Source organism: Magnolia sinica, chromosome 17 (genome assembly GCF_029962835.1).
Source record: "Magnolia sinica isolate HGM2019 chromosome 17, MsV1, whole genome shotgun sequence".
Classification (NCBI taxonomy): domain Eukaryota; kingdom Viridiplantae; phylum Streptophyta; class Magnoliopsida; order Magnoliales; family Magnoliaceae; genus Magnolia; species Magnolia sinica.
The window spans coordinates 67496238-67521508 of record NC_080589.1 but is presented as its reverse complement, the minus strand read 5'-3'; the positions used below and the strand labels follow the sequence as shown (position 1 = coordinate 67521508).

Genomic DNA, 25271 nt, shown 5'->3' with positions numbered 1-25271 from the left:
GCCCATTCAAAATTCTAATTTTGGTAGGACCGAGCCTTGCATTGACACCCCTACCTATTGCTTCAATTCTGAGATCATACCTAAGATGAGCTGGTAATACAGATGGACTACGTGGATAAGACATATATTTACATCATGGTGGCCCCCACAAAGCTCAGTACTCGGTCCACACCCGTCACCCTTAGCCCACGTGGCACAAGTACGTTGGACCTGGGCCCACAAAATTTTGTCTATGATAACCGGGCCACATCCCAGATTTCTTTTTAGATTAGAAGATCCTAGCCACCACTATTCTCAACCATCCCATACGGAAGCAAAAAATTGAAAAGTTACAAATCACCATATCGAGAATTTTACTCGGTACAAGATCCATCCACTGTGCGGCCCAGAACACCAACGGTCTGGATGAATGTATCATGTGCCACACGTGTGGAAACTGAAAAACACGAGTATACTTCTCTTTCCTACGGCCGAGTATCATAAAATCCCTCGTTTTAACATTCCTACTCCGCTTCGAACTCTTCTCTGTCCGTCTCTCGTCGACGCCTGAGAAGAAGAGAAAAAAACCCCCTCGAAAATTCAAAATCTCGTCATCTCTCTATTTTCTCAGATATCGTCAAAAAGGTAAATCCCATCTGCAAATATTCTCATCCAAACTCAAAATATCGAAGCTTTTGTATCTTATCGCGGTTTTTCCCTATTCAATTTCTCATTTTGTTTCCCGGCATGGAAGCTAGCGGAGGAGATGGCCGGAGAAACAATTGCTCAGAGTCTGTACACGTGGCATACATTAACTCAACTTAAACCGTCCAAATCGTGGGGCCCACTGCAGCTAGGTCATCATCCCCCACAGATTGGTTGAAAAGCACTAACCTCTGATTCGCTAACACATGTTTGCTGAATCCGGACCGTTGGATATCTTTCATCTCAACCGTCAGTTGGTTTATGATACAGCTGAAGTGAGTCTCACCATACGGTTTCATTTGAGTTACTTATGCTCACACTAGCAATTTCTCGGAGATTTTCAGATTTTGAAGGTTTTCTCGGGATATTATTGGGAAGGTTTCTCCAAATAAAATATTAAAATATTTCCTATAAATTAATAAGTAATTAAAATTTTTTAACTACATATGTATGTAATGGATTATTTAAAAAATTAAATAATTTTCTTAAAATACCGATAATTTTGATGAAAATAAAAAACTACCGACATTTTGACAATATTGTGATATTTTCATGATAAGATTGTTCAATTAATTTCCGTGAAAATATTGCGAGATTTTAGAAATCTCAGTGATATTTTCCACAGTGCCTGCAAATCAACCATCCTGCTCTTGCAGAGTGTCATGGTCTCTTTCGCAAGTATAAATTACACTGACCCTTTTCATGGCCATCATGTGTATATGGCGTCCAATCCGCTCAATAGGTTGGCCTCATCACAAGGATCACCTTTTGGAAAACTCAGCAATAGCCACTTATTGAGTGGATCACTTGTGGCCCACTTGATGAGTAGTAAGGCTGACTTTTACATGTGCTTAATAGGTTGGAAGTTATCGTTTCGTGATGAGTAGTAAGGCTGACTTTTACATGCGCTTAATAGGTTGGAAGTTATCGTTTCGGTGGAGTATACCTCGCCACCCCCCCCCCCACACACACACACAGACATACAATGGTTCTGAATATCGGTATTGGGAGGCGTATCGTCCTAGCTAAAAAAACGATACGGCACAGGTGCCGCTTAGTAGCCAAAACAAAAAAAAAATTTAAGCCAAAGAATTAAAGAAAATGTCGTGTATTAGTAAAAAAAAATTTAAGCCAAAGAATTAGAAATATATTAGGAAAAGAAGATAATAATAAGATATTCAAGAATCTATCTTCTTCTACTTCTTCTTCTCTCTCTCTCTCTCTCTCTCTCTCTCTCTCTCTCGGGTATTTTGGACATGCAAGCAATGATGGTGTATCATACCATTCTTTGATAAGAATGTTGTCTGTTGGTTTGACTTGTTCAAGGTCAACTAAATGGGCCCTAGGTGAACATAAATCAAGCATGATTTGGTGAATTAGGGCCCATTATATTGAAATACAACAAAAAGAAGATAAAAATATAAACAAGAAAGTGAAGGTTTACCCTTATTTTCGATTTTCCCACAATGGCCATTTTGCTTCGATTTGTCGAATCCCATTCAAATCATTTGTTTTAATACCAAAATAAGTCTAAATCTAGTCTAAAACAAGTTTTTAAGTTTCCTCAATGGTTTAAATGAAAGAAAGAAGAAGAAGAGACATGAGTGAAATTTTGAAAAAAAAAGGGTTCAAAATTGGGCTTTTATGGGCGTATCGGTTTGTATCGGCCATATTGGCCCCATATCGGTGTTGATATGCTTCATATCGGTTGATACAGGCTGATACATGTTAGTTTTTTCATATCGGGCCGATATGGCCCTTTATCACTTATTGTTTCGCGTCGATACGATACATCCATATCGGCTGATACGGTACCAATATTTAGATCTATGATGCACACACTTAGAGGGAAGGAAGGAGGACTGGTATATTAGTATTTAGTAGGTAAGTGGATTATCGGGAGGATTTTAATATATATCCTATACTCTGATGGCCTCAAGTCAAACTTGTATATTAGTATTTGGTTAGAGTGGAACACTAGGAGAAGATTTTAGTATATATCGTGCACTCTAACAATTAAAATCTTCTCCTAGTGGTCCACTTACCAACCAAATATTGATATACCGAATCTCGGTATTTATACAAACTCGGTTCCTTCTCATGCTTCAGACGAACCCAACACTTTCACATAACCTAGTTAGCACGTAGGATTTCACCGCACACATGTTCATTTCATCTCTACTTTTCAACCCTTCCATTACCATTCTACACACATTTTGTTTACAAAACACACCACACAACTTATTCTCTATCCATCTAGCTTAAATCCACTTCTTCAGCTGCTCCAAATATCAACCCTCCTAGAACTGCCTTCAACGACATCCTTTCCCAATACTAAGCCTTCACAAGTATCACACTGTCTGATCTACAAAACCTTGTTTGGCCTTTGTTTTCTCTAGGTTCAATCAACTTTAGCCCAACAAATAACATTACGCTCAACAAACCCCTTCACATAATAGCCAAGGTCCAAGATTATATAATCAACCAAATCTTAATAGGTAACGGTTCTACACATAACATTTTATAAACTTAAAGTGAATACATTAGACATCTTAGAATGTCCCATGGCTATCATCATTTACAACAACGCCTTACAATACCTAGTCGGTTCCATCCCTTGCAATTGAGACGCCTTGTTCGCAATGCCTTATTTGAGACGCCTTACAAGTGAAGATTTTTTTTTTTCATATGCTCAATAATAGGCTTGGGTGTGGACGTCCAAGCCTTATATAGTTTCAGAAAAGATTTTTTACAAAAAGACGCTCTCAGATAAAAAGTTTCACATAGAGACACTCAATAAAATAACATTTGTTCCTAACTCCATAATCTCAGCAAAAATATAAGCTAAAAAAAAAAACATATAAGCAATTAAATGAACTAAATTATTTCATGGCCGATGATCAAAATGTCCAATGATGATGATCCAATGGTCGGAATGGTCCACGGTTGAAATCCAATGGTCCAAATGGTCCAACTAAGTAACCCACATGCATCTTCCTAGTGCGGGGCTTTCAAAGATGCATGATCATGCATGTGGGGTCTTCTATGTGCTAGGCACTCGATTTGGGCCCACGGGTCCCATGTATGCATCACCTAACCATAAAGAAACGGGAGCTCTTCTCCTCCTTTGGTATACTTTGACTGGTACTTGGATGTCCTCATCCAAGTTCTTAGCTGATTTATATTCTTAATTGTGTATGGAGATATACATCATCTATGCACATATTAGGCTGTTCATGGATGTTGGATGTTTGTACATAACATCATTGTTGTCATGGTCTTTGCTCTAGCTATTCGGGTAGGCTCTATGTATCCTGTTTTGCCAATCATTCCTAAAGTCCAATCCTCTTTAAATGAAGAAGCCTTCATGTACCTTCTTACCACCTCAATTCAAATCCTTTTAGGTCTTCCCACCTTCTTCCTTTTCAGATCCTTCAAGCCTAATCAAAGTTTCTGTCCTTTTATCAGGTGGTCCATCTCTGGTTTTCTTAATACATTGGCCAAACCATCTCAGTTGACTCTCCATTATTCTTATTCTTCCTAGGCTTTCCACACATCCTCATCCTCATCCTCATCTATGCGTATGTAATAATATTACTTTCCTTCTATATATTCATTTACCATCCATTTTGGCATCATGAAATGACCTTTGCATTTCCATGAACGCAACATGAAGCATATTATGCATTTGAAATGTAAGCTGTGATTTCTTCTTGAAATTTTTCTTACCATTTGATCATAATTATATTGTTTATGCATTTGGAGATGACTTGTTGTCTCTTGCAGCTGTATTCTGCTGCTAGCAGAGAGTGATCAATTGAAAATTGGAAGGAACTTGCCACTGATGAGTACAAAGGCGCCAGCAAAAGCTTATCCTCAGGTGGTGAAATTGGAAAAGGCACTGAAGTTGGTAAGATTTTCTCCTCGTGAATCACAGGGAAGACTGACTAATGCCTTTTTTTTAATCAGATATTTTAGTGGTTGGTGTGCTTTGAGATTTTTAATGTGGATTTCTTCATGCCTTCTTTTCCTGAAGAAGTGTTTATTATTATTATTATTATTATTATTATTATTATTTTACTTGTTTATACAATGCTGCACCTGAGAACATGTGTAGTATGCTCAGGTGTTCAGTTTGTACAAGTGGGCCTCATGGTCTGGTGATCCAAACTGTTAATATGTTGGCTGTCGCCATAGATGGCCCATTCATTAGAAAGATATCAAACATGGGAAAACTGCAAAACTTCAATTGGTAGTATGGCCAACAAAGAGATGCAACAACGGTCCATATGCAACTGGAAAAAGCCAAAGATTCAACTCCTAGGATGAATTTGGCGAACATGGGAATGGTTTGGATTCACTGAACCAAGTTCCCCAGTTGGACAAACTAAAAGCCCAAGCATAGATATTCTTGAGTTGAGCATCATATAATCAATGATTACATTGACTTTTATGATGTGAACTGTTCCCCTACACACAAGGTACCACAACCTGTGGTATCGTGCCATCTTTCCTGCCAAAGCACTACTTGCATAGGGCATCAGGAGAAGATAACCTGGTGCAAAAATCAAGTCAGTCCGCTCATCGTTGGAATCAATGAACAACCAATGGCCTGACTCAACATACTGGTGTGCAACTGCTGAGAGGATCAGTCTGATTTTAGAGAACGGTTATCCTTGTGGTGAGGCCAATTGTTTTCATGGTACTGATTTCCTGCACAAGTGTCACTTTCACTGGAAAGATGGTACGTACCAGTACAACAATTTGCGATACCTTTGCCTATAGGTGATCAATTCCCTTTTACTATTTGAATACAATAACAACACTACGGTTGCACTTGGATGCATTAGTGAATTGAATTCCAATTACCAGTCTTATAAAGTGGAAATAACCAAACTGCAGTTTTCTACCTTGGCATTCATATCATGGAACTGATTTCCTACACAAGTGTCACTTTCACAGGAAAAATGGTATGGTACCAGCACCACAAGTTGTGATACCTTTGCCTGTAGGCGATCAGTTCCCTTTTACTATTTGAATACAATAACAACGCTATGGTTGCACTTGGATGCATTAGTGAATTGAATTCCAACTACCAGCCTTATAAAGTGGAAATAACCAAACTGCAGTTTTCTACCTTGGCATTCATGTCGTGGAACTTGGCTCCAATTGCAATTGTGTTACTTTCAAGTTGAAGTAAAGAAGGTAGCATCAATCTGAGGGCTATTTCCTCGTTGTGCAACATTATTAGTTTTTGTCATTTCCTCTTGATGAATCTGAATGTTCTCGATTCAATACTCTTGTGCATCCAAACACAGCCCAGGAGTCTAGGATTATTAGTTTATTACAGTGAATGGAAGTGTTCGCAAGCAAAACTGCCTGCTTATTAGCTTCTCAATCACCAGATAGAAGGTTACTTCAATAGTCTTACATATATTCAAGATCCCAAACTGCACTTTTCTACCTTGGCATTCATGTCGTGGAACTTGGCTCCAATTGCAATTGTGTTACTTTCAAGTTGGAGTAGTAAAGAAGGTACCATCAATCTGAGGGCTCTTTCCTCGTTATGCAACATCATTAGTTTTTGTCATTTCCTCTTGATGAATCTGAATGTTCTCGATTCAATATGCTAGTGCATCCAAACGCAGCCCAGGAGTCTAGGATCATTAGTTTATTATAGTGAATGGAAGTGTTAGCAAGAAAAATTGCCTGCTTGTTAGGTTCTCAATCACCAGGTAGGAGGTTACTTTAGTAGTCTTACATATATTCAAGATCCCAACGTATTTCTAACCCCCAAGCATTCTTCAACATGTTCAGTGATGTGGAGCGGGTTGCCCTCCCCTTGATGTGGCCTGAAATTTGAGAATTAAAAGCCTCAACTCTTTGTAGAAGTGTGGGCACCTCCGCCTCGTCTAAATCCTCATTCCAAGTTAAAATAAATGGATACTTTCCAGTACTAACTGATGGGCTGCTCAAAATTTGAATTCTTGGCAACATACATGAATATGGGGTTTATGCCTATGAGTTTCATTTTCTAGTGGTGGATTTCAATTCCTGACAGTGTGCAAGAAGTTGTTTGTGTAATAAATTTTTTCTAGGAATTTCTTCAATGTTCTGGTGAGTGTCAAGCTGATGTTCTTTGTTGGCTTGGTAGATGATCATGCTTCTGGATGACTTTTTTTTAATTTCCTGTCCCAATCTTTTATTTGGACAAAAATGGAACATTTTGGCGGAAAAAACCAAATCAACTGGTCTCATTTCGAGGGGCAAAGGTGTGGATCGTTGTGGTAGTAGCAACTATTCAAATGCAAACCTTTCTCTTGTTTGAATGCTTGTTTGGCATGTTTGGCATTGCATGCTAGAGACCTTAATTGTTTCTGCTGGATGTGTTTGTGTTGGCTTGTGAGTGGTGTTTGGTAAACATGGATCAGTGGGTTATCTGGTCTCTGTTACTCCATGCAGCCAACTACTTGAGCATGTCCTATCCACTTTGTTCCGATGGTGGTACATCTAATGGCCTTTGTACCGAGCAGTTTTCTTGGTTGCTGGTCCTTGATGACCCTAATTTGCTTGCTTACGCTTTGGGGCATGCATGCAACAGTCCGACTGGGGGTTGATATTGGGCCGGATTGTGCTGCATGCAAGTGGTGTCAGTGTGAGCTCGTGCCATGCCCGGTTTCAAGAACCTAGGTAAAAGATGAAGGTTAATGTCTGGTGGGCTGCAATCATAAATCTTTTGCCAATCTACCATTCAAAAGCCACCCCCAAACTTTCTAGGACGAAGGCTAAAATGACAATGATGATGAACTGCTCGTTTAAGGTTGTGAAGGGAAAGCAGAACTTTGTCCATGTTCTGATTTTTTATGTGGATCAGACTTTCTCTGAGGGTGCACTGAATTTTAGGCCACGCGACTGAGGGTGCTTTTGGATGTGCAATCGACTTTAATTTCTACTATTAGTCTAATAAAATGGAAATAACCCAATTTCAGTTTCCATTCTTAGCATTCATATTGAGGGGCCAAGATCCAAATTGCAATTTCAGACTTCCTGTAGTTTGAGGACAACGTCCATATTGTGAATGCCAGGAAACATCATTAGAACTGGTACTTTCTGCTTTATGAAACTGAATGTCTACAGTTCAGTTACTTGTGCATCCAAACACACTCTCAGCCACTGGAAGCAGTGAGAAGTGGGAGTAGGTGGGAAGTGTCAGTTAGAAGTAGAGAAGAGGTTATGTCCTAAAGTGGCTAAAAATCTTGACATGCCATACCAAAGCAGGAATAACACCATCATTATAATGTGGGGTGTGCTACAGTGGTACTGATACCACTGTAAACTACAGTGATACCAGGAAGAAGTGGGGCCCACGTGATGGATTCATGACATCGACCCGTCTATCGATGTGTCGCCTCATGTTATTCCTGCCCAAAACTCACCACAGCACTTGGGACAAGTTGAGAGGGGATACCTATGATTTGAGTGGGGGGTTTACTGTGTTGTCTATACGGAACTGTCCAGACCTGTCATTTGTCGTGGATGTAGGGTTGGGACAAACATCAAGCTGTTATGCAACTCATGCGGCCCTCCAGAAGATCTGGGGTGTGTGCTTCCTCCCACATTGTTCCAATGATGTGGCCTACTAGAGTTTTGAATCCTGCTGATTTTCATTCTTGGAGGTAACCTTTGGGGATGCACCTAATGGAGGGTTTGGATGTGATACAAACCCCAAGTGGGACCCACTTCTTCCTGGGTACACTAGAATAATCATGCAACTATATGCTCATGACTCTATTAAGGAGAGAGTCTAGAGTACCAAGCCTTCGGAGACTAGCTTTTTGCAGGGGGTTCTTTCGACAATATTAGAGGAGCAAAACTACAGTTAAGGGTGGACCCAAGATTTGATTCCATTATTGCAATTGTTTCCCCAAATCATGCAACAAAGGGGCATCATACTCTGCCCTTGTGCTTATGGGGTTCTCCCCTCATGCATTTTCGCACCATCTGAAAATATCTTCAGTTCAGTCAAATCCATTAGGAACTATGTTCACGAATTTGTTCTCCTCCCTTTAAATATATACTTCCTGAACCTTAGTTGTACGAAGCATGACATGATTCGAGCGGTAGAGCGGTAAAGCCTTTGCTTGTGAATGTTAGCACGTTTAAAAGCTTAGGAAGACAATGGGAGTACGAGTTCAAAGTGCCATTTGAAGCGGGAGTGTAATTGATGCAGGACACATGATTTAATGCTAGCATGCAACGTGGAGTTTATGAAAGAGTACATAAAGTAATTCAATTAACAAAATATACTAACCAATAAAATCTGATTTAACCTAAATCATATGCCCGCATGCTAAGAATTCACATAAATCAATTAAAACTAGGATCGATGGAAGGATAGAACTTCCAATTTAGCATAGGCACGTTCTACACTCAATGGACAAATTTGTAAGTTTTATGCTTAGGGTTAAGAAATGGAAAAATCTGAAATTAGGAAAATTAGGGTTCATGAGAATTGAGGATTTTGGAATTAGGGTTATTTTAGAAATTGAGAAAAATAGGAAATTGAAGATCTAGGGTTTAAAAGGTTGTAATGGGAAGGAAAATGGGAAGACGAGAAGAAGAAGAACACCTTTCGAAGAAGAGAGAGGAAGGATGTAAGAAGAAGAGTACCTTTCGAAGATGAGGAAGAGGAATGATGTACCTTGGGGAATCCACCACCAAATAAGCTTTTACCCTTCCATAATTTAATTCGAAGGGAGGGTTAAAAAAAAATAAATAGAAAATAAAGATGAAAAATTCCTTCACACAAGAGAGCTTCTCTCTCTCTCTCTCTCTCTCTCTCTCTCTCTCTCTCTCTCTCTTTTCTTTTCAAATCTCTAATAGGGTTGGAACTCCACCCTCCCCGTGCTTTTATAATTAAAAATTCAAAATTAAAATTCAGCATAATTATAACTATGCCACTCACTTAAGTAAAGTGACCCATCATCCAAAATAAGTAAACTAAAACATACATTATCAATCTCAACTATCAAATAACTCCTAAAAATAACAAAAAACATAAAGAAAGTAAGATCATAGTCCAAGGGGCCCAAATCTAAAAGATTTGAAAGATCTGGTGGCTCAATTGCCTGATCGACAAGATCCAATGGTCGGATCGATACGAAATAGAAATCCTATGACTAAAATGATCTCCTAAGTAGCCCACATGCATCATCCCAAGGTGAGGTCTTCCTGATGCATGTCCAATGCATGCGGGGTCTTTAAAATGGCCCGGCGGGCCCCATCCTGGAACTCGTCACCCATCCACAAAGAAAGCTGCGCTGATGTGAGTGGTCGTCTCCATCTCTGGTACATTCGAGTAGGTCCTCTGATGTCCCCATCAGTAACACCTGAGCCAAACGACGGATGATCCTAAGGCGTCCACCAGTGGAGCTGCCCCAGGACCGTGCCAGGGAGACTACATGAGGAAGTGTGCAAAGCCCCAGAAATTAAGGATAGATAGGGTTGATCGGCCACTTTCACAAATCGTGAAGGGATGACATCGCAAACATAGCTAAACCTAAGGACCTGGACCCGAAGCGGACCTGGGGGGTGGGCCCTCCCAAAATCACCCCGACAGACCAAAATAGACCTAGACTGCGCATTGTAGTTCCGTTAGGTCCGAAACTATAGAGGGTCATCCACCTCATTGGGCTTGAGGCCTGTCGCGGGTGACAAACCAAGAAAGTGCCTAGAGCCACCCAACTTGGGCTGACAGTTAAAGCACTTGAAACACACAAATTCCTTAGCCAAAAATCTGAAACTTAAGCGAAATAGCCCCCCCCCCCTCGTGTTAGGGGTAAATCCCAAAATTAAAGCATATCCATAGCTCCAGTGGACCACACCACAAGAAACAATGAGAATAATGATTTTCACCGTTGAAACCTTCCTAGGGCCGACAGTGATGTTTATTTGTCATCAAACCCTTTTGCAAATATAAAAAGGCATGGATGAAGGGATAAAACAAATATCAGCTTGATTTAAAATTTATGTGGCCCCCCCAAGAAGTTTTAATGGTATGAGTTCAATTCACACAGTTTCCTGTGGTGTGGTCCACTGAAGATTTGAATTTGGTTCATTTTTCGGATCACACACTAAAATGAGTTGTCATATATGATGGACGATGTAGATGTAAGGCACATACTTCACAGTGGGTCCCATAGTCAGGGATCCACCGACCTCGGTAGATTTTGGGATCCACCCAAACTGCACTAGAACGGAAGCGAATTGCGTACTGAGTAAACTCTATGGGGCCCACTGTGATTTATGCATTTGATCCCCTTTGTCCATCTATTTTATTAGATAATTTTGGGGCACAAGCCAAAAAATGAAGCATATCCAAAGCTTAGGTGGACCACACCATAGGAAACTGTGTGAATTGAACGTTTACCATTGAAAAATTCTTAGGGGCCACAAAAGTTTTGTATCAACCTGATATTTCTATTTTTTATTCATCCATGTCTGTGTGATCTTATGAACAGTTTGGATGACAAATAAACATCACTATGGGCTCTATGAAGGTTTCAATGGTCGAAATCATTATTCCCATTGTTTCATATGGTATGGTCAACTTGAGCCTTAGATATGCTTTAATTTTGGGCTCAAGTCCTCAAATAAGATGGAAAACAGATGGACGACATGGATAAACTAATTACATTCGTGGTGGGCCCAACAAAGTTTACTCGGTATGATAAACTACTTACATTTGCCTGGACATGGATGGGAGCGGATTAGTTGTCACATGGGTAACAACTTAATGGGTGTTACTCTAACCGTGTGGGGCCTAACTTGATGTATTTTCTGTGTACCCATGTCGTCCATCTATTTTTACATCTCATTTTAGGAGGCAATCCCAAATCATAAGAAGATCCAAATCTCACGTGGACCATACCAATGGAAAAAGTGATGAATAACTATTAAAACCTTTCCTTAGTCCACAATATTTTTGGATCAATCTAATCTTTCTACTTTCTCGTCGTCCGGATCTTCTTGACTTTATCAAGAAGTTGGATTGCAAATAAACATAATGAAAACTTTATGATGGGCCCTTTCGAATTTTTTACGGTGAGGCACTCAATCACCACTGTTTCTTATGGTGTGGTCCACTCGAGATTCAGAAATGCATAGTTTTTGGTACCCGGTCCTAAAATGGACTGTAGAAACGGTTGAACAACATGGATATTCAACAAGGGCCCCATGGTAGGGGTAACACCTACTAAGCTATTAACTGCATAACACCTAATCCGTTCCCGACATGGATGGCTCCCGACGGTGCGTGGCCAATGGCTATTGGATGGTGCTCTTTGAGCCCCACTATCATTTTTGTATTTTATCTATGCCGTTCATTCATTTTTCCAGATCGTTTTAGGATAATTTAGAGTGGGCTACAAGCCTACAACACAAAATACTCATGTGGGCTACAACACTTGAATTTTGAGTTTTAAGATAATTTTACACCTTTATTTGGCCTAATTAAGTGTTTCATTGGATATAATTCAATGATATATAGTGAAAATGTGACAGCCCACTTGATGGATGGGGTGGATCTAATGTTTGTCTCAACTCCCAAGTAGGATCAACATTCTACATTATCGTTAAGAAAAATACATTTAATTTTTTAATTCATTTACTTTTACATGTATTACTTATTATATGCTAGCTGCATTATATAAACTCATTTTGGTTATTATTGGAGTAATTTCTTACGGCAACGTATGCTTTTTGGGCCTCATTAAATGAAAACTTATTATTTAATGCATTTTTTATTTTGCAAATTTTTAATTCCTGAATATGCAAATATGTGTATTTAGGCATGTCCTGAAGTTTCACTGAAAAATGCCACTGTTATCCCCATGTTTTCCCATTTTTATCCTCATTTCCGGTTATTGGTGATATTTTTGGCGATAACGATATTATTATATCTTTATCTCTGGCCTGCAAAACTTGTAGTGATACTGACAACTCGAACACTGGTAATGATTAATGTAATGAACCAATGTACTTCATGCTAACCGTTGCAATGAAACCACCATGCGTTATTTTAGTTTCGTGAATGTTTGATGTTATGTGATGATTTGTTGTGTATGTCTTTACCCTTGAATGGCATACTTGTAATTATATGTACGCATGATCTCGCATAATTGCCCCATAAGCCTGACGCATGCCTAGAACGTGATCACAGGAGATGCTTCCCGATTGAAGCAGCCGCTTTGTCCACCCTGGGCTAGTTGACCCATCCAGTGCCATGGACGCTATGCCAGAGGTGACCGTTAGTGCGCCACTAGATTTCGGCCAAGCTCAGGCCACGTCTTCGGCCCCACCCGCACCTCAGGTGGCCCCGACTATAAATATGATGGGGCAGATGTTGCTCTATAGCAACAACAACAACAGACCCTGACCACACTTGTGGAACCTATCGCCTACAACCCAAATGTGGCCCCACCGATGCAGCTCGCACAGACTCCTGTCACGACCGCGACAAGCGATATGTTTGAGCGCTTCCAAATTCTCAGGCCGCCCACCTTTGCGGGCACCCACCGGCCCGAGGACTCCGAATATTTGCTAAATTGGATCTCCAAGATAATTCGGCCCCTCCACTGTTTCGAAGCAGAATAAGTTGAGCTCGTTACTTACGGGTTTGAGAAGGAGGCAGACGTATGGTGGGATAGTGTACTAAGGTCCGTACCGGCCGGCTTCATATGGACGTGGGATGAATTTGAGTTGCGCTTCTTCAAGAAGTACATTCCACTCACCGTAATGAAAAGGAGAGTGAATTTCTCCACCTCCAGCAGGGAGGGATGTCAGTGGCCGAGTACGAGACCCGCTTCACGGAGCTATCGCAGTATGCTCCTTAGATAGTGGCAGACGAACAGACCAAGATGCGGTGTTTTTCGGAGGGCTTACGGGTAGGCATCCGCATAAAGATGTGTTGTGTCGATATTCATACATATGCCGACCTTATGGAGATGTCCTTACGATCTGAGCAGGATGGGGAGTGGGTCTCTCGAGCCTGCCTACAGTTGGGCCCAAGGCCTAGGATGGAGGGGCAACCCTCGTCACTCCCGGGCAAGAGGCAACGGATGAACTCGCCTCCGAGACTTATGGCTCCCCTAGCTCCCCAAATGCGGCCTAATCGAGTATGCACATACTGTAAGAAAGTGGGCCATACGATGCCCTTTTTTTTCTCCAGGATGAGGGACAACGGCTATATGCCCCCTCAGCGCATTAATTGTCAACCACAACAAACAATGCCAGCTCCCTCTCAGCGAGCAATGGGGCCTGCACAACAATTCAATCGCCCTCCTGCACATCAGAGTAATCCGCCTCAACGACCTGTGCAATTGCCCAACCTTGCGCAACAGGCGCGAGTTCATGCAATGGCGACAAAGGGTGTCGATGCTGCTGTAGCTACGTCCACAACATTCGAGGTTACAACCCACATACAAGGTACCCCCGTATTCCTTTAAATAGACATTGGGTTCACAACATCCCTAATGTCACGTGCCATGGTCAAGTGTTTAAAGTTGAGCACCACCCTTATGTAGGAGTACGAGTTATCGTAGCTGCCAGGACCTTCTTGGAGGCCATTGAAATTTGTTGTAACTACCCCATCGACTTGGGAGGTAAGGAGGTGTACATTAACTTGATCGTGACAAAAATCTTCCATTATGACGTCATCCTCAACATGAACTGGTTGATCGCAATGAAGGCATAAATTGATTGTGAAGCTCAATCGGTGATAATCCACGAAGCCGAGGACACCTCTTCACATTCCCAGTCTAGGTTAGCTACCTGCACCAAATTCATTGCTATGCTTCTCTGGTTGAGGGGTATGATGCTCCCTCATTAACAAACACGCCTGTGGTCCGAGACTTTATAGAAGTGTTCAGGGTTATACTTGGGCTCCCTCCCTCACGGGAGATCACCATCGACCTAGTGTCGGGCGCCACACCTATCTCCCTACTGACCTACCGCATGCTCCCGTGCGAGATGGAGGAGTTGATGACTCAAATTGATGACTTATTGGAGTTCGGCTTCATTTAACTGAGTGTCTCGCCATGGGGAGCTCTGGTGTTGTTTGTGAAAAAGAAAGACGGTTCATTGCGGCTATGCATTGATTTCCGCAAGCTAAACCATGTCATGGTGAAAAACAAGTACTCATTGCCTAGGATTGACGACCTGTTTGCTCAACTAAGAGGCGCCTAATATTTCTCAAAGATAGACTTGCAGTTTGGGTACCACCAGTTACGAGTCAGGAAAGAGGACGTGCATAAAACCCTTCAAGACTAGCTTTGGACACTACGAATTCCTGGTCACGCCGTTTGGGCTCACAAACGCGCCAACAGTGTTCATGGACCTTATGAATAGGGTCTTCAGGCCCTACCTATACAGATTCATCATCATGTTCATCGAGGACATTCTAGTATACTCAAAGAGTCAGGAGGATTACGAAGAACACTTGCGGGTAGTCCTCCACATGCTCAAGCAGAACCAATTGTTTGCGCAGTTCCGAAAATGCGATTTTTGGAAAGAAGAAATCAAATTTTTAAGGCATGTGGTCTCGAAGGAAGGTATAGCTGTAGACCTCGCCAAGTTGGCGACAATGCAAGACTGGAAGCAGCCTGGTTCAGTCACGAAAGTGAGAAACTTACTTGAACTCGTGGGCTATTATCGCCGGTTCATCAAAGATTTTTTGAAGATAACCCTGTCGTTGTCCCAACTCACTAGGAAGGACACCAAGTTCGCCTGGAAGGAGAAAGCGGAGGTGGCTTTCCGGGAGCTGAAGGACAAATTGACTTCCACACCGGTTCTTGTTTTGCCCTAGCCAGGAGTCAAGTACACTATATATACCGACGCATCCCGGGTTGGCTTGGGGTGTGTACTCAATACTCGGCTAACATGATCTCTCATCGCATTGCATTAGTATAGGTTGTAGCGACTTGGGCGTTGTGGTCGCGTGATGGGGGAGTGTTGACATTTGCGAATGGGGCGTTGGAGTCGCTATGAGGGAGTGTTGGATTGCGAGGACATGCATCATCTCATAATAACATGCACATGCATTAACAGGAGTATATAGGAACTGATTGTCTAAGTTGCTTTATCATTAACTGTACTTGTGGAATTAATAACATGCGTAACTCGATGTTAATGGAACCGTTGAGTTGATCACTCACTCCCACTCTGGGACGGTGTTTTAAAACACCGACCAGACCCTATCATAGATGCAGGTACCCTGGAGTCCGACACGTTGGAGGAGGCATCCGTGGACTCAGAGGATGAGCTTTTGTATTTCCAGCTGTTGGGCGGGCCACTATAGGTTGCTTTAGGGGCAGCGATGAGATTTTGAGTTGAGATATTTTGTATTTTGGAACCGTATGTATTTTTACCGAGATATGATCCCATACAGTAGACATATACATCTTCTCAATTAGTCGTACTTTGAGTTAGAATTTGCATCCATTTCAGTGCACGTCGCATGATCCATCTTAAATTCCTCAAATGCTCGCATGCCAAGTAAAATGAACCATAGAATCTGCTTTTGCAATGCATAAGTGACACCCGAAATATCGGGAGTCGAGCATTCCTCGGCACCTGAGATTCAGGGCATTATAGGGAGTGACACCTTGGTAGAAGGGTCCTGAACAACTTCAAACTATGAAGTTTTGATGGACCAATGGTGCATTGGCTGCAGCTTTGCATCACTTTTACAAAATGGTGTTTTGTTGGGAAATTCTCATTGAGTTTTCAGAATCTGATTATGGTTTTTTGTATCGTTGGAGGCGAAATGTTGTCTGTCTATACCACAGTTCTAAAATTATCTGACTCAACTCAAGTTGACTCCGCCAGATTTTGAGCCGAGTCCTTAGGAAACTTGGATTTAAGACTAACTTGGCCTGGACTTAGGAAGACTCATTGAATCAACTCACAAATTTGGTCGACTTGACATGATTCACGGTGACTCAAGCCGAGTCTCGGCTTGTCAAAGAGGTATTTTAATGAAGAGAACTGATCACCTAAAGGCTGCTTGCATGGCAAGTGCCATGAGGTGCATTTTGAACAAAAAAAAATCACTTGAGAGTAGGGGATTTAAAAAATATTTTTTCAATATTTTTTGCGGCATAAAATGCACTATATGGCACTTGCCATGCAGAGAGCCTGTAGATGATCAGTTCTCTTTAATAAAATGGGAAAAGAAAAAAAAAATGCAATGTTTGAGAATCAAAATAGTAACCTTAGTAACATGTCCCGACCACTAAACCAATATGATTTTTTTTTAAAGGATCACTAAACTGATAGGATGTCATCGTTAAGTTTCTTATTTTATAATTCTTATATGAATGCAAATAGTTTAAATGTTCTTTTTTATTAGAAATATTTTTAATTTATAATTATTAAAAATCAAGTCGAGTTGGGTAGAGTCTTTGAATCAACCCAACCCGGGATGGACGTCGAATTGAGTTGAGTTTTCAGGTTTTTAAACTATGGTCTACACAAGTGCAGAATATGGTAAGTAGAAAGAAGAAAGAGATGCCCCCGTTCTCTATTTATACTAATAAGTATTGAAAAGACACAAATACCCTTAGTAACGAAAGCAAAAAATTCTCCATGTCCTAAACAAGAATTCAAATCAAACATAAATAATGAATTAATCTAAAACCCTAATTTGACTTCAACAAAGAGATAAAAGAAGGGCTAGGCCTATATTCACCATCCAGGTGGGCTGTACAATTGTACAACCCACATCCACATATCCCTAGATGGGTCTCTTGGCCATATATTAACACTCCCGCTCAAGTTGGAGTATAGATGTTGTTGATGCTAAGCCTGCAATATATGTGCGTAGACCGACCATGAGGAAGAGCTTTGATGAATACATCTGTAAGTTAATCCTGTGACCAGACATATGGAGCAGAGATTTCGCCACTAGATACCCTCTCACGAACAAGTGGCGATCTACGTCAATATGTTTAGGTCCTTCATGATAGATTGGATTATTGGCAATATAGGATGCAACGTGATTGTCTTGAAACAAATGCATTGGTAAATTCACCACAAACCCCATTTCTTATAATAGTTTCTTGATCAATAATAAATCACAGGTAGTATGAGCCATTGATCTATATTCTGCTTTAGCTGTTGATATGGCCGTAACACTTTGCTTCTTAATCTTTCACGAGACTAGATTTACCCCCACAAATGTACAGTATCCAGTAGCAGATTGCCTATCTTCCAAAGAACCAGCCTAATCTGCTTCAGAGTATCCTATGACCCGAAGGTGATTATTTCATTTGTATAGAATTCCTCGACCCGATGCCCCTTTAAGGTATTGCAAAATTCGAACGATTGCATCCATGTGTTGTATTGTTCGAAGAGATCATAAACTCACCACACTCAAAGCATAAGAAATATCTGGCCTAGTGATGGTTAACTAAATGAGTTTACCAACCAATCTAATAACTTAGTACTAAGAAGAACAATCTCTACGAACAGATCCAAAACATATTTTCGTTAAGACATTAATTCCTTCATTTGATCTGGCAGCTTCTATACCTAGGAAGTATTGAAGATGTCTCAAATCTTTTGTGAGAAAGTGTCTTTGTAGGTATTTCTTTAGGTCCTCTATTCCCTTATCATAATTTCCTATAACAATAATATTATCAATGTATACTATTAACACAATCAAGCCTGACATGTCTCTCCGTGTAAAGATAGAATGATCTGCATGACTTCGAACAAAGTTGTAGTTTAATACAACTTTAATGAATTTGTCAAACCATGTACATGGTGACTGCTTTAGACCATAGATCGCCTTTTGCAATTTACACACCTTGTTCAACTCCTCCTAAGCAACGAATTCGAGCGGTTTCTGCATATATGCGTCTTTTCTGATATCAGCATGAAGAAATGCATTTTTAGCATCCAGTTGGAAGAGGGGCCACCCATGATTAACAACCACATAGGGAATAACACGAATTGGATTCAACTTGGCAATTGGAGAGAATGTTTTAAGTATAATCAACACCAAGTATTTGAATATATCCTTTAGTAAGTAGGTGAGCCTTTAATCGCTTAATTGTATCATCGAGTTCGAATTTAATGGTATGCGACCATATTTCTTTTGCAGTATTCAGAATTCCATGCTATTACACAACCATGTCATAATTTGAGCATTGTCCTGGTTCCATTTATTATATATATTAGCACTCTCATCTGGCCTCTCCATGGTCAAATAACTTAATTTGCCTTTGGTTGTTAAAAACACTTGAATTGACTTAAGACCACTGGAGATAATTTGTTTCATTCAATTTAATATAAGGTTATTTGGTCTTCTAAAAAATTAGATGGATTTAGAAATCCAGTTCTCATATCACTTCTCATCTCCATTAAAACAAATAGAAAGAGTACCACATGCCTTGCACAAACATGGGCTGGCCTAGCATGATTCATGAACACTTGCACACTTCCCATAGACTAAGCATCATGCTTTGGAGAGATCAGCCCACACGTCTTCTCGCCACACGAGGGGTGACGATCACATGAATCTCACACCTCCCTCATGTGTAAGCCATTATATGGGCCTGACAAAAGAGAGAACATGAATGAACCCTATGTTTCTTAAGGTAGTTTCAGCATAAGATTTATGAGAATAAAAAAAAGGTGGGGGGAATAAAAGGAATCAAGAGAAGATGGATTAGGATGAAGAATTCTCTGATACCATGTAGAATATGGAAGGGGGGTTGTGTGGATCTCCCCTTTATTTATTGAAAAGACATAAATACCTTTGGTAACATAAGCAAAAAATTCCACCTATGTCCTAAATGGGAATTCTAATCAAACACAAATAACGAATCAATCTAAAACCTTAATTTGACTTTAACAAAGAGATAAAAGAAGCCTAGGCCCATATTCACCATTTAGGCTGTACGACCCACATCCACACATCCCTACATGTGTCGTAAAGCTGTACAGCCCATATTTATGAATAACGAGAAAGGAGAATGTCAAGGCAGACTCTCCAAGGGATTGGGGCATTTTAGAACGAAATTGTGCTCTCTTGGAATGATGCTTAGATAGTTGCCATGTTCCTATGACAAGCTGAACTTCTTGAAAAGAAGATAACGATTGCTTGAGGTGCTCCATGTTGATGCTCTTAACATATAGAGTTCTATTGTTGCAGTTTCCCTCCCCCAGAGAGAATCTTATCATGTTCCTCTTCACCAATGGAAAATGTTGACGGCCGCAATATCATGAGCCATTAGAAAGTTATATGGATCTTGGCCTTCTTGAGGAATTAGATTTGTTACCTACCACCCATGTTTGGATATTCCCACTTTTGGTGGTGTGTGGATGAACTCCACCCAAATGAATATTGTTTTCAGGGCATCTAGGGTGTTGATTTGAGTGAGGAAAACTGGGAAAACGGAATCCCATATAATATGGTTTCTGTTAACGTTTAATGGAATGGTTTTGCCAAAGTAACCCAAGCAAAACCAACTTTGTAGTACACATCCCAGTGCGCTGTAAATATGCAACTTATCTAGTTTCTGAAATTTCATGAAAATTCCAAGAACTTTTGATGAAATTTGTTGGTAGTTTTTGTGGAAAAGTTTGCTATTACTGTAAGTTTGATTTTGTAGTTTTTAAAAAAAAAAATAAAATAAGAATTCTTTTAGAGGTAACAACCATTTATTAGAAGACTCACAAAAAGCGAGAAAAGAATACAATTAAAGAGCTAGCGCACAAGTCACAACATAGAAAAAGCACCAGCCAGAGAAATCTAAACATTCCCCACCCAATCAAATAGAAGGCCTTTAATTTTGCCAATGACCTCACCGAAGCTTTCCTAATGATTACGAAAACACTACCCATTCCTTGCCCTCCAAATGACCCAAAGCACAACCATAATAAGAAGTCTCCAAGTGACTTTGTTCCTCCCTCCAACTCCCCCATGCTAGGCCCAACACAGCATCTCGACTATTTGTGGCATAACCCAAGCCATGTGATACAAACCTAAGAAGTTATCCCACACTTTGACGACAAATGGGCAGTGGATGAAGAGGTGAACAACCATCCCCTTGTTCTCCATGCACATCAAACAAATCTAGGGAAGGATGAGAGCTCTTCTCTGCAGATTGTTGACCATAAGAATCCTCTTTCTGCTCATGAGCCAAACAAGCACTGCCACACAAGGAGGCACCCCATAGAACTAGTGATGGAAAGGAGATGACGAAGGGTCATGACCTAACTCAGAGATGATGCTGCATAATGATTTGACGGAAAACTGCCTGGATTGGAGTATTTCCCAGAATATGTGATCCTCCATACCAATTGAAGGCTTTATGGTTTTAGGAGATTCAGAAGTTCTACAACCTCGTCAATCTCAACGTTTGACATATTCGTTCGCCATGGAGGGGACCACACCACCCCAGACCTGTCGAAAGAGAAACAATCTGCAACTACTGCAAATCAATTGACAACTAATCGGGCAATCCTCGGAAATAAATCCAGTAACGCTCTATTAGCGCACCATACATCAACCCAAAATCGGATGTGTTTTCCACTTCCGGGCTTGAAAGATATACCCCTGCGAACGAAATGTTCCGTTGTCTCTACGGCTTTCCAAACCCCCAAAGCTCTATGCATAGAAGAGCTTCTCACGAACCAGGCACCCTCTTGGTTCCATATTTGCTAGCAATAAGTTCCCTCCATCTACTCCCCTTTTCTGCCCCAAACCTCCATATCCATTTGCCTAGAAGAGTCGTATCCCCCCCGATTGGCTTACACACCTCTCCCCACTTAAGGAGATAAAATATCCTTTCATCATTGACCCCCCTCCAAAGGAGGTCTCTTCTCATTTTCTCAAGTCTTTTCATCACAGGCGCTGGACATTTGAATAGAGACATGAAATACACTGGCATGTTGGAAAAGGCCGCCTTAAGCAGGGGTCAATCTGCCCCCCAAAGGAAGATAGCGACATTTCCAAGAAGCAAATTTCCTATCGATCCTCTCGATGGCTTTCTTCCACAAGTGTTTAGCCGGCTTCCTAATACAAAAAGGCAGCCCAAGATATGATTACAGAAATTCTCCAGTTTTGCAATCAAAATATAAGCAAAGGAAGATAACTTCTCCCTATCCACATGCACCCCCAACATCTAAAACTTGCCATATTTATCTTTTAGACTCGAGGCCACCTCAAAACACAACAATATTTTTTGAAGATTGTCCACTGATTGTGGCTCTGCTTCACAAAATAACAATGTATCATTGGCGTATTGAAGATGGCTAATGTGATCCTTATCACTTGTATCCTTGAATCCACAAAAGAGCCCGTTCTCCTCCCCTCTTTGGACCATCTTGCTAAGGGCTTCCCCTATAACAACAAATAAATTTGGGGAGAAAGGGTTCCCTTGTCTAAGGTCACGAGAGGCCTTGAAGAATTCTTTAGGCGATCCATTAACCAAAACAGAAAAGGAAGCAGATTGCACACATTCACGGACCCAATTCCTCCACTTGATGCCGCACCTTCGAGCATGTAGTCCAAGAAGTCCCAATTAACATGGTCTTATGCCTTCTCGATATCAAGCTCGCACACTAACCTGCTCTTCTTCTTCCTGTGCTTGGTATCAATACATTCATGAGCAATTAGAGCACTATCTAAAATCTACCTTCCTGGCACAAATGCCCCCTGATTTTCCGAAATCACCTTGGAGAGAATCTCTTGGAATTGTGTAGCCAAAATTTTGGCTAGAATTTTGTACGGACCCCCTAAAAGACTTATTGGTTTGTAGTCTTTCAACTGCTTAGCTCCTTCCACATTGGGAATGAGAGCAATGAACGAGGCTCCAAGCTTGAGAATTCCTCAATGTAATCCATGACGTCCATTCTGATAATGTGCCGAAATTTCTGGAAAAAGAAAATTGGAAAACCGTTGGGTCCTGGGGCCATTTCACTGCACATGGCTCCCAAGGTTGCTTTATCTATTTAGATGATTAAAGGGAAAATAAAGAGACCTATGAAAAGCTGAAGAGGTTTGCTCGAATACATCCCAATGTATTATAATAAGATGCTTTGGGCCTTTTCCAAAGACAAACTCTTGGCTCACCTTGGATGGGGATGCCAAAGAAAACTCTCATATTGAATATTTCAACCTATTTATTATGCAAAGTTTATGGTGACTGTTCACGTTCAATAGCAAAAGAGCCAAATCACTGAGGGAATCCAATTGAGAGCTATTATCTGTTGACTTTCCACAATACAAAGTGAGACTTGTCATATAAATGTTTTGGATCATATTGGAAGGGGATCCAAATTCAAAGGGTAAAGTCCCAAGCCATTGTATTGCAATACTTCAGTATGTATTCGAGCAAACCTCAAACCTCAAACCTCAAAAGAGCCAAGTACAACAAATTTGATATGATTGTTGTTTTCCCCCATTAAATGTGAACTAAGCTAATTCATAGGTTGTAACTGAAATTAAAGTCATGCCTGCGATTCTGTAAAGGAAACAGTCACATGATCATCTCCAGTTGATGCCATAAAGGGTATTATTCCATGATAAAGAGGAGGATTGTAGCTTACTGAAATTACTACTAACTCGGTGTGTGGCTTGATCACAGTTTAAAAACCCGAAAACTCGACTCGACTCGACTCGACTCAATGTTCATTTGGGTCAGGTTGACTCGATAGTTAATAACTACAAACTAAACATAGCAGGAATAATAACAATCATTTAAATCAGTTATATTTGGCATATGTATTATAAAAATAGAAACAGAGCAGCAATTTGTTCCATAGCTTGGTTTGCTACTTTTCATTGAAAAGTGGCCTGACAAGGCGAATGATTTGGACCGTCAGAGTTGTGTTGAGTTGACCAAGTTAGAGAGTGAAGTCAACAAGTCTCTCGATGAATCAGTCAGTCACTCTCAGATTCGAATTTCCAAGTGACTTGGCTTGAAATCTCACCAGTCAAGTTAACTCAGCTGAGTTTCGAGTCGAGTCAGTGAGTTTTAGAACTATGGGCTAGACTTCCCAAAAGAGTAACATGCAATGACGGAATAAATGGGTTGTTAATAATACAAGTTGGATCATAACAAGCTATAGTACTCAGTTCCCTTTTTTTTTTCGAAAGGTGATGCCTTTATTAAGACGAGGTGAATTCATACCTCGCAATACATAAAGTCCATTACTTACAAGGATTAAGACGAGGTGATTTCATAACTCGCAATCGCAATACATATAGCCCATTACTTACAAGGACCCTGACTTAACGCATCCAGGACCTCTACCATCAGACCTTAACAGGCACCCTATACAAAATGTTCCTTCCCAAGAACCCTTTTTTACTTGCAGCCAGCCCTAAATACAAAGTTGCTACGCAGAACCCCACAAGTCTGCTAACAGATTACACCTTTTTAAAATTTCCACATTCAAGGCTCCTTTGTATACCTCAAGTTAGGCTCTGTTCCAAATTCCAATGGGTCTCGATCAAAGGAGCAACGTGACTATTGGTTGGTGGAACCTGTCCTATTGCAGCAAAGGCCCTTGATTTCATTTCTTTTGATGCTTCTGGGGTTGACAAATAGTCTTGAGCAGAAGTTTCCAACAAAAAATTCGTCCTGAATTGTTTTAGCTGTAGGTGGTTCCGTACTGTTTTTGGAAACCTAAATGGGAAAACATACTGAAACATTCCAAACGGTTGGCTTGAGCTCTAGTTCAAGCACTTATGTATTAACTGCAATTTATCTGCAGGCTGAAGCATGGGTTGATAACATGAGCAGGACAGCTGCAGATGAATCAACTGAATTGGAATTCGAGGGCCGGCCTTCCAGGTTGTTTTATGTTATTTTTGCATGCCAGTGTAGGGACTATGATCCTTGATCTGAGGATGTGCATAGTGTTTTTGGGTTTTCGGTTTGTACAAGTGTGATACATGTTGTCTCCTGCTCATTAAATGAGCTGGTAGAGACAGGGTAGTGTGTGTGCATGATTGATCCGGGGTTCAATCCCAGGTAGTGTTGCCTTTCCAAAATAAAAAAGTGGGAAAAATGTTTCAATCGTTCAGTCCATTGGTCTGATGAGCCCCATTATGGACAGACCATGCTGCAATTTTTTTCTTCGATGGATAATTCTAACCCTTTGATTGGTGGCTATAAATAGGTGGTTAAGGCAAAGAGGTTCCCATTCAACTGAATAAGGTTTTCCACTGTAGGCATTTTTGGGGCATGGTCCCATCACACTCTTGGGGCCCATCAGATCTGCATCAATTAAACAGTGGTGTACTCGTACAGACAGAAAACATGAGGATATTAATTAGAGCTTTGCTCAGCCCATGAGCGTGTGCAATAAACCCCATGCACATGCCACACGTGCCAGCATGGCATGATAGGTCTGAGATCCAAACCACCATCAGAATGGCACCCTTATATTGATGCCCTAGCCCAAGAATCAAGTTGATCTGCTGGTCACGTGGGCTACTGTCTAAAAAAGAGAAAAGAGTACAGCTCTGGAGAACTTGGCTGAAGTTTTGTAACTCGTCCATCTGTTTTCAA

At 40.8% G+C, this 25271-nt stretch overlaps 1 protein-coding gene across 5 annotated transcripts in view; it reads left to right on the top strand.

Moving 5' to 3' along the window:
* The first annotated feature begins 477 nt into the window (after window positions 1-477).
* LOC131231296 (uncharacterized) overlaps window positions 478-25271 on the top strand; it is a 34665-nt gene continuing 9871 nt past the window's right edge. For 2 of the 5 annotated variants that reach the window (XM_058227442.1, XM_058227441.1), the window contains exons 1-3: window positions 478-624; window positions 4471-4594; window positions 24472-24551. In XM_058227442.1, coding sequence (XP_058083425.1) covers window positions 4529-4594; window positions 24472-24551 — 146 coding nt within the window. In that variant the 5' untranslated portion in view covers window positions 478-624; window positions 4471-4528. Of the gene's footprint in view, window positions 625-4470; window positions 4595-12904; window positions 14170-15932; window positions 16096-17822; window positions 17999-24471; window positions 24552-25271 lie in introns of all 5 variants that reach the window. The other 3 variants (XR_009164280.1, XR_009164279.1, XR_009164278.1) reach the window with 3 other exon arrangements.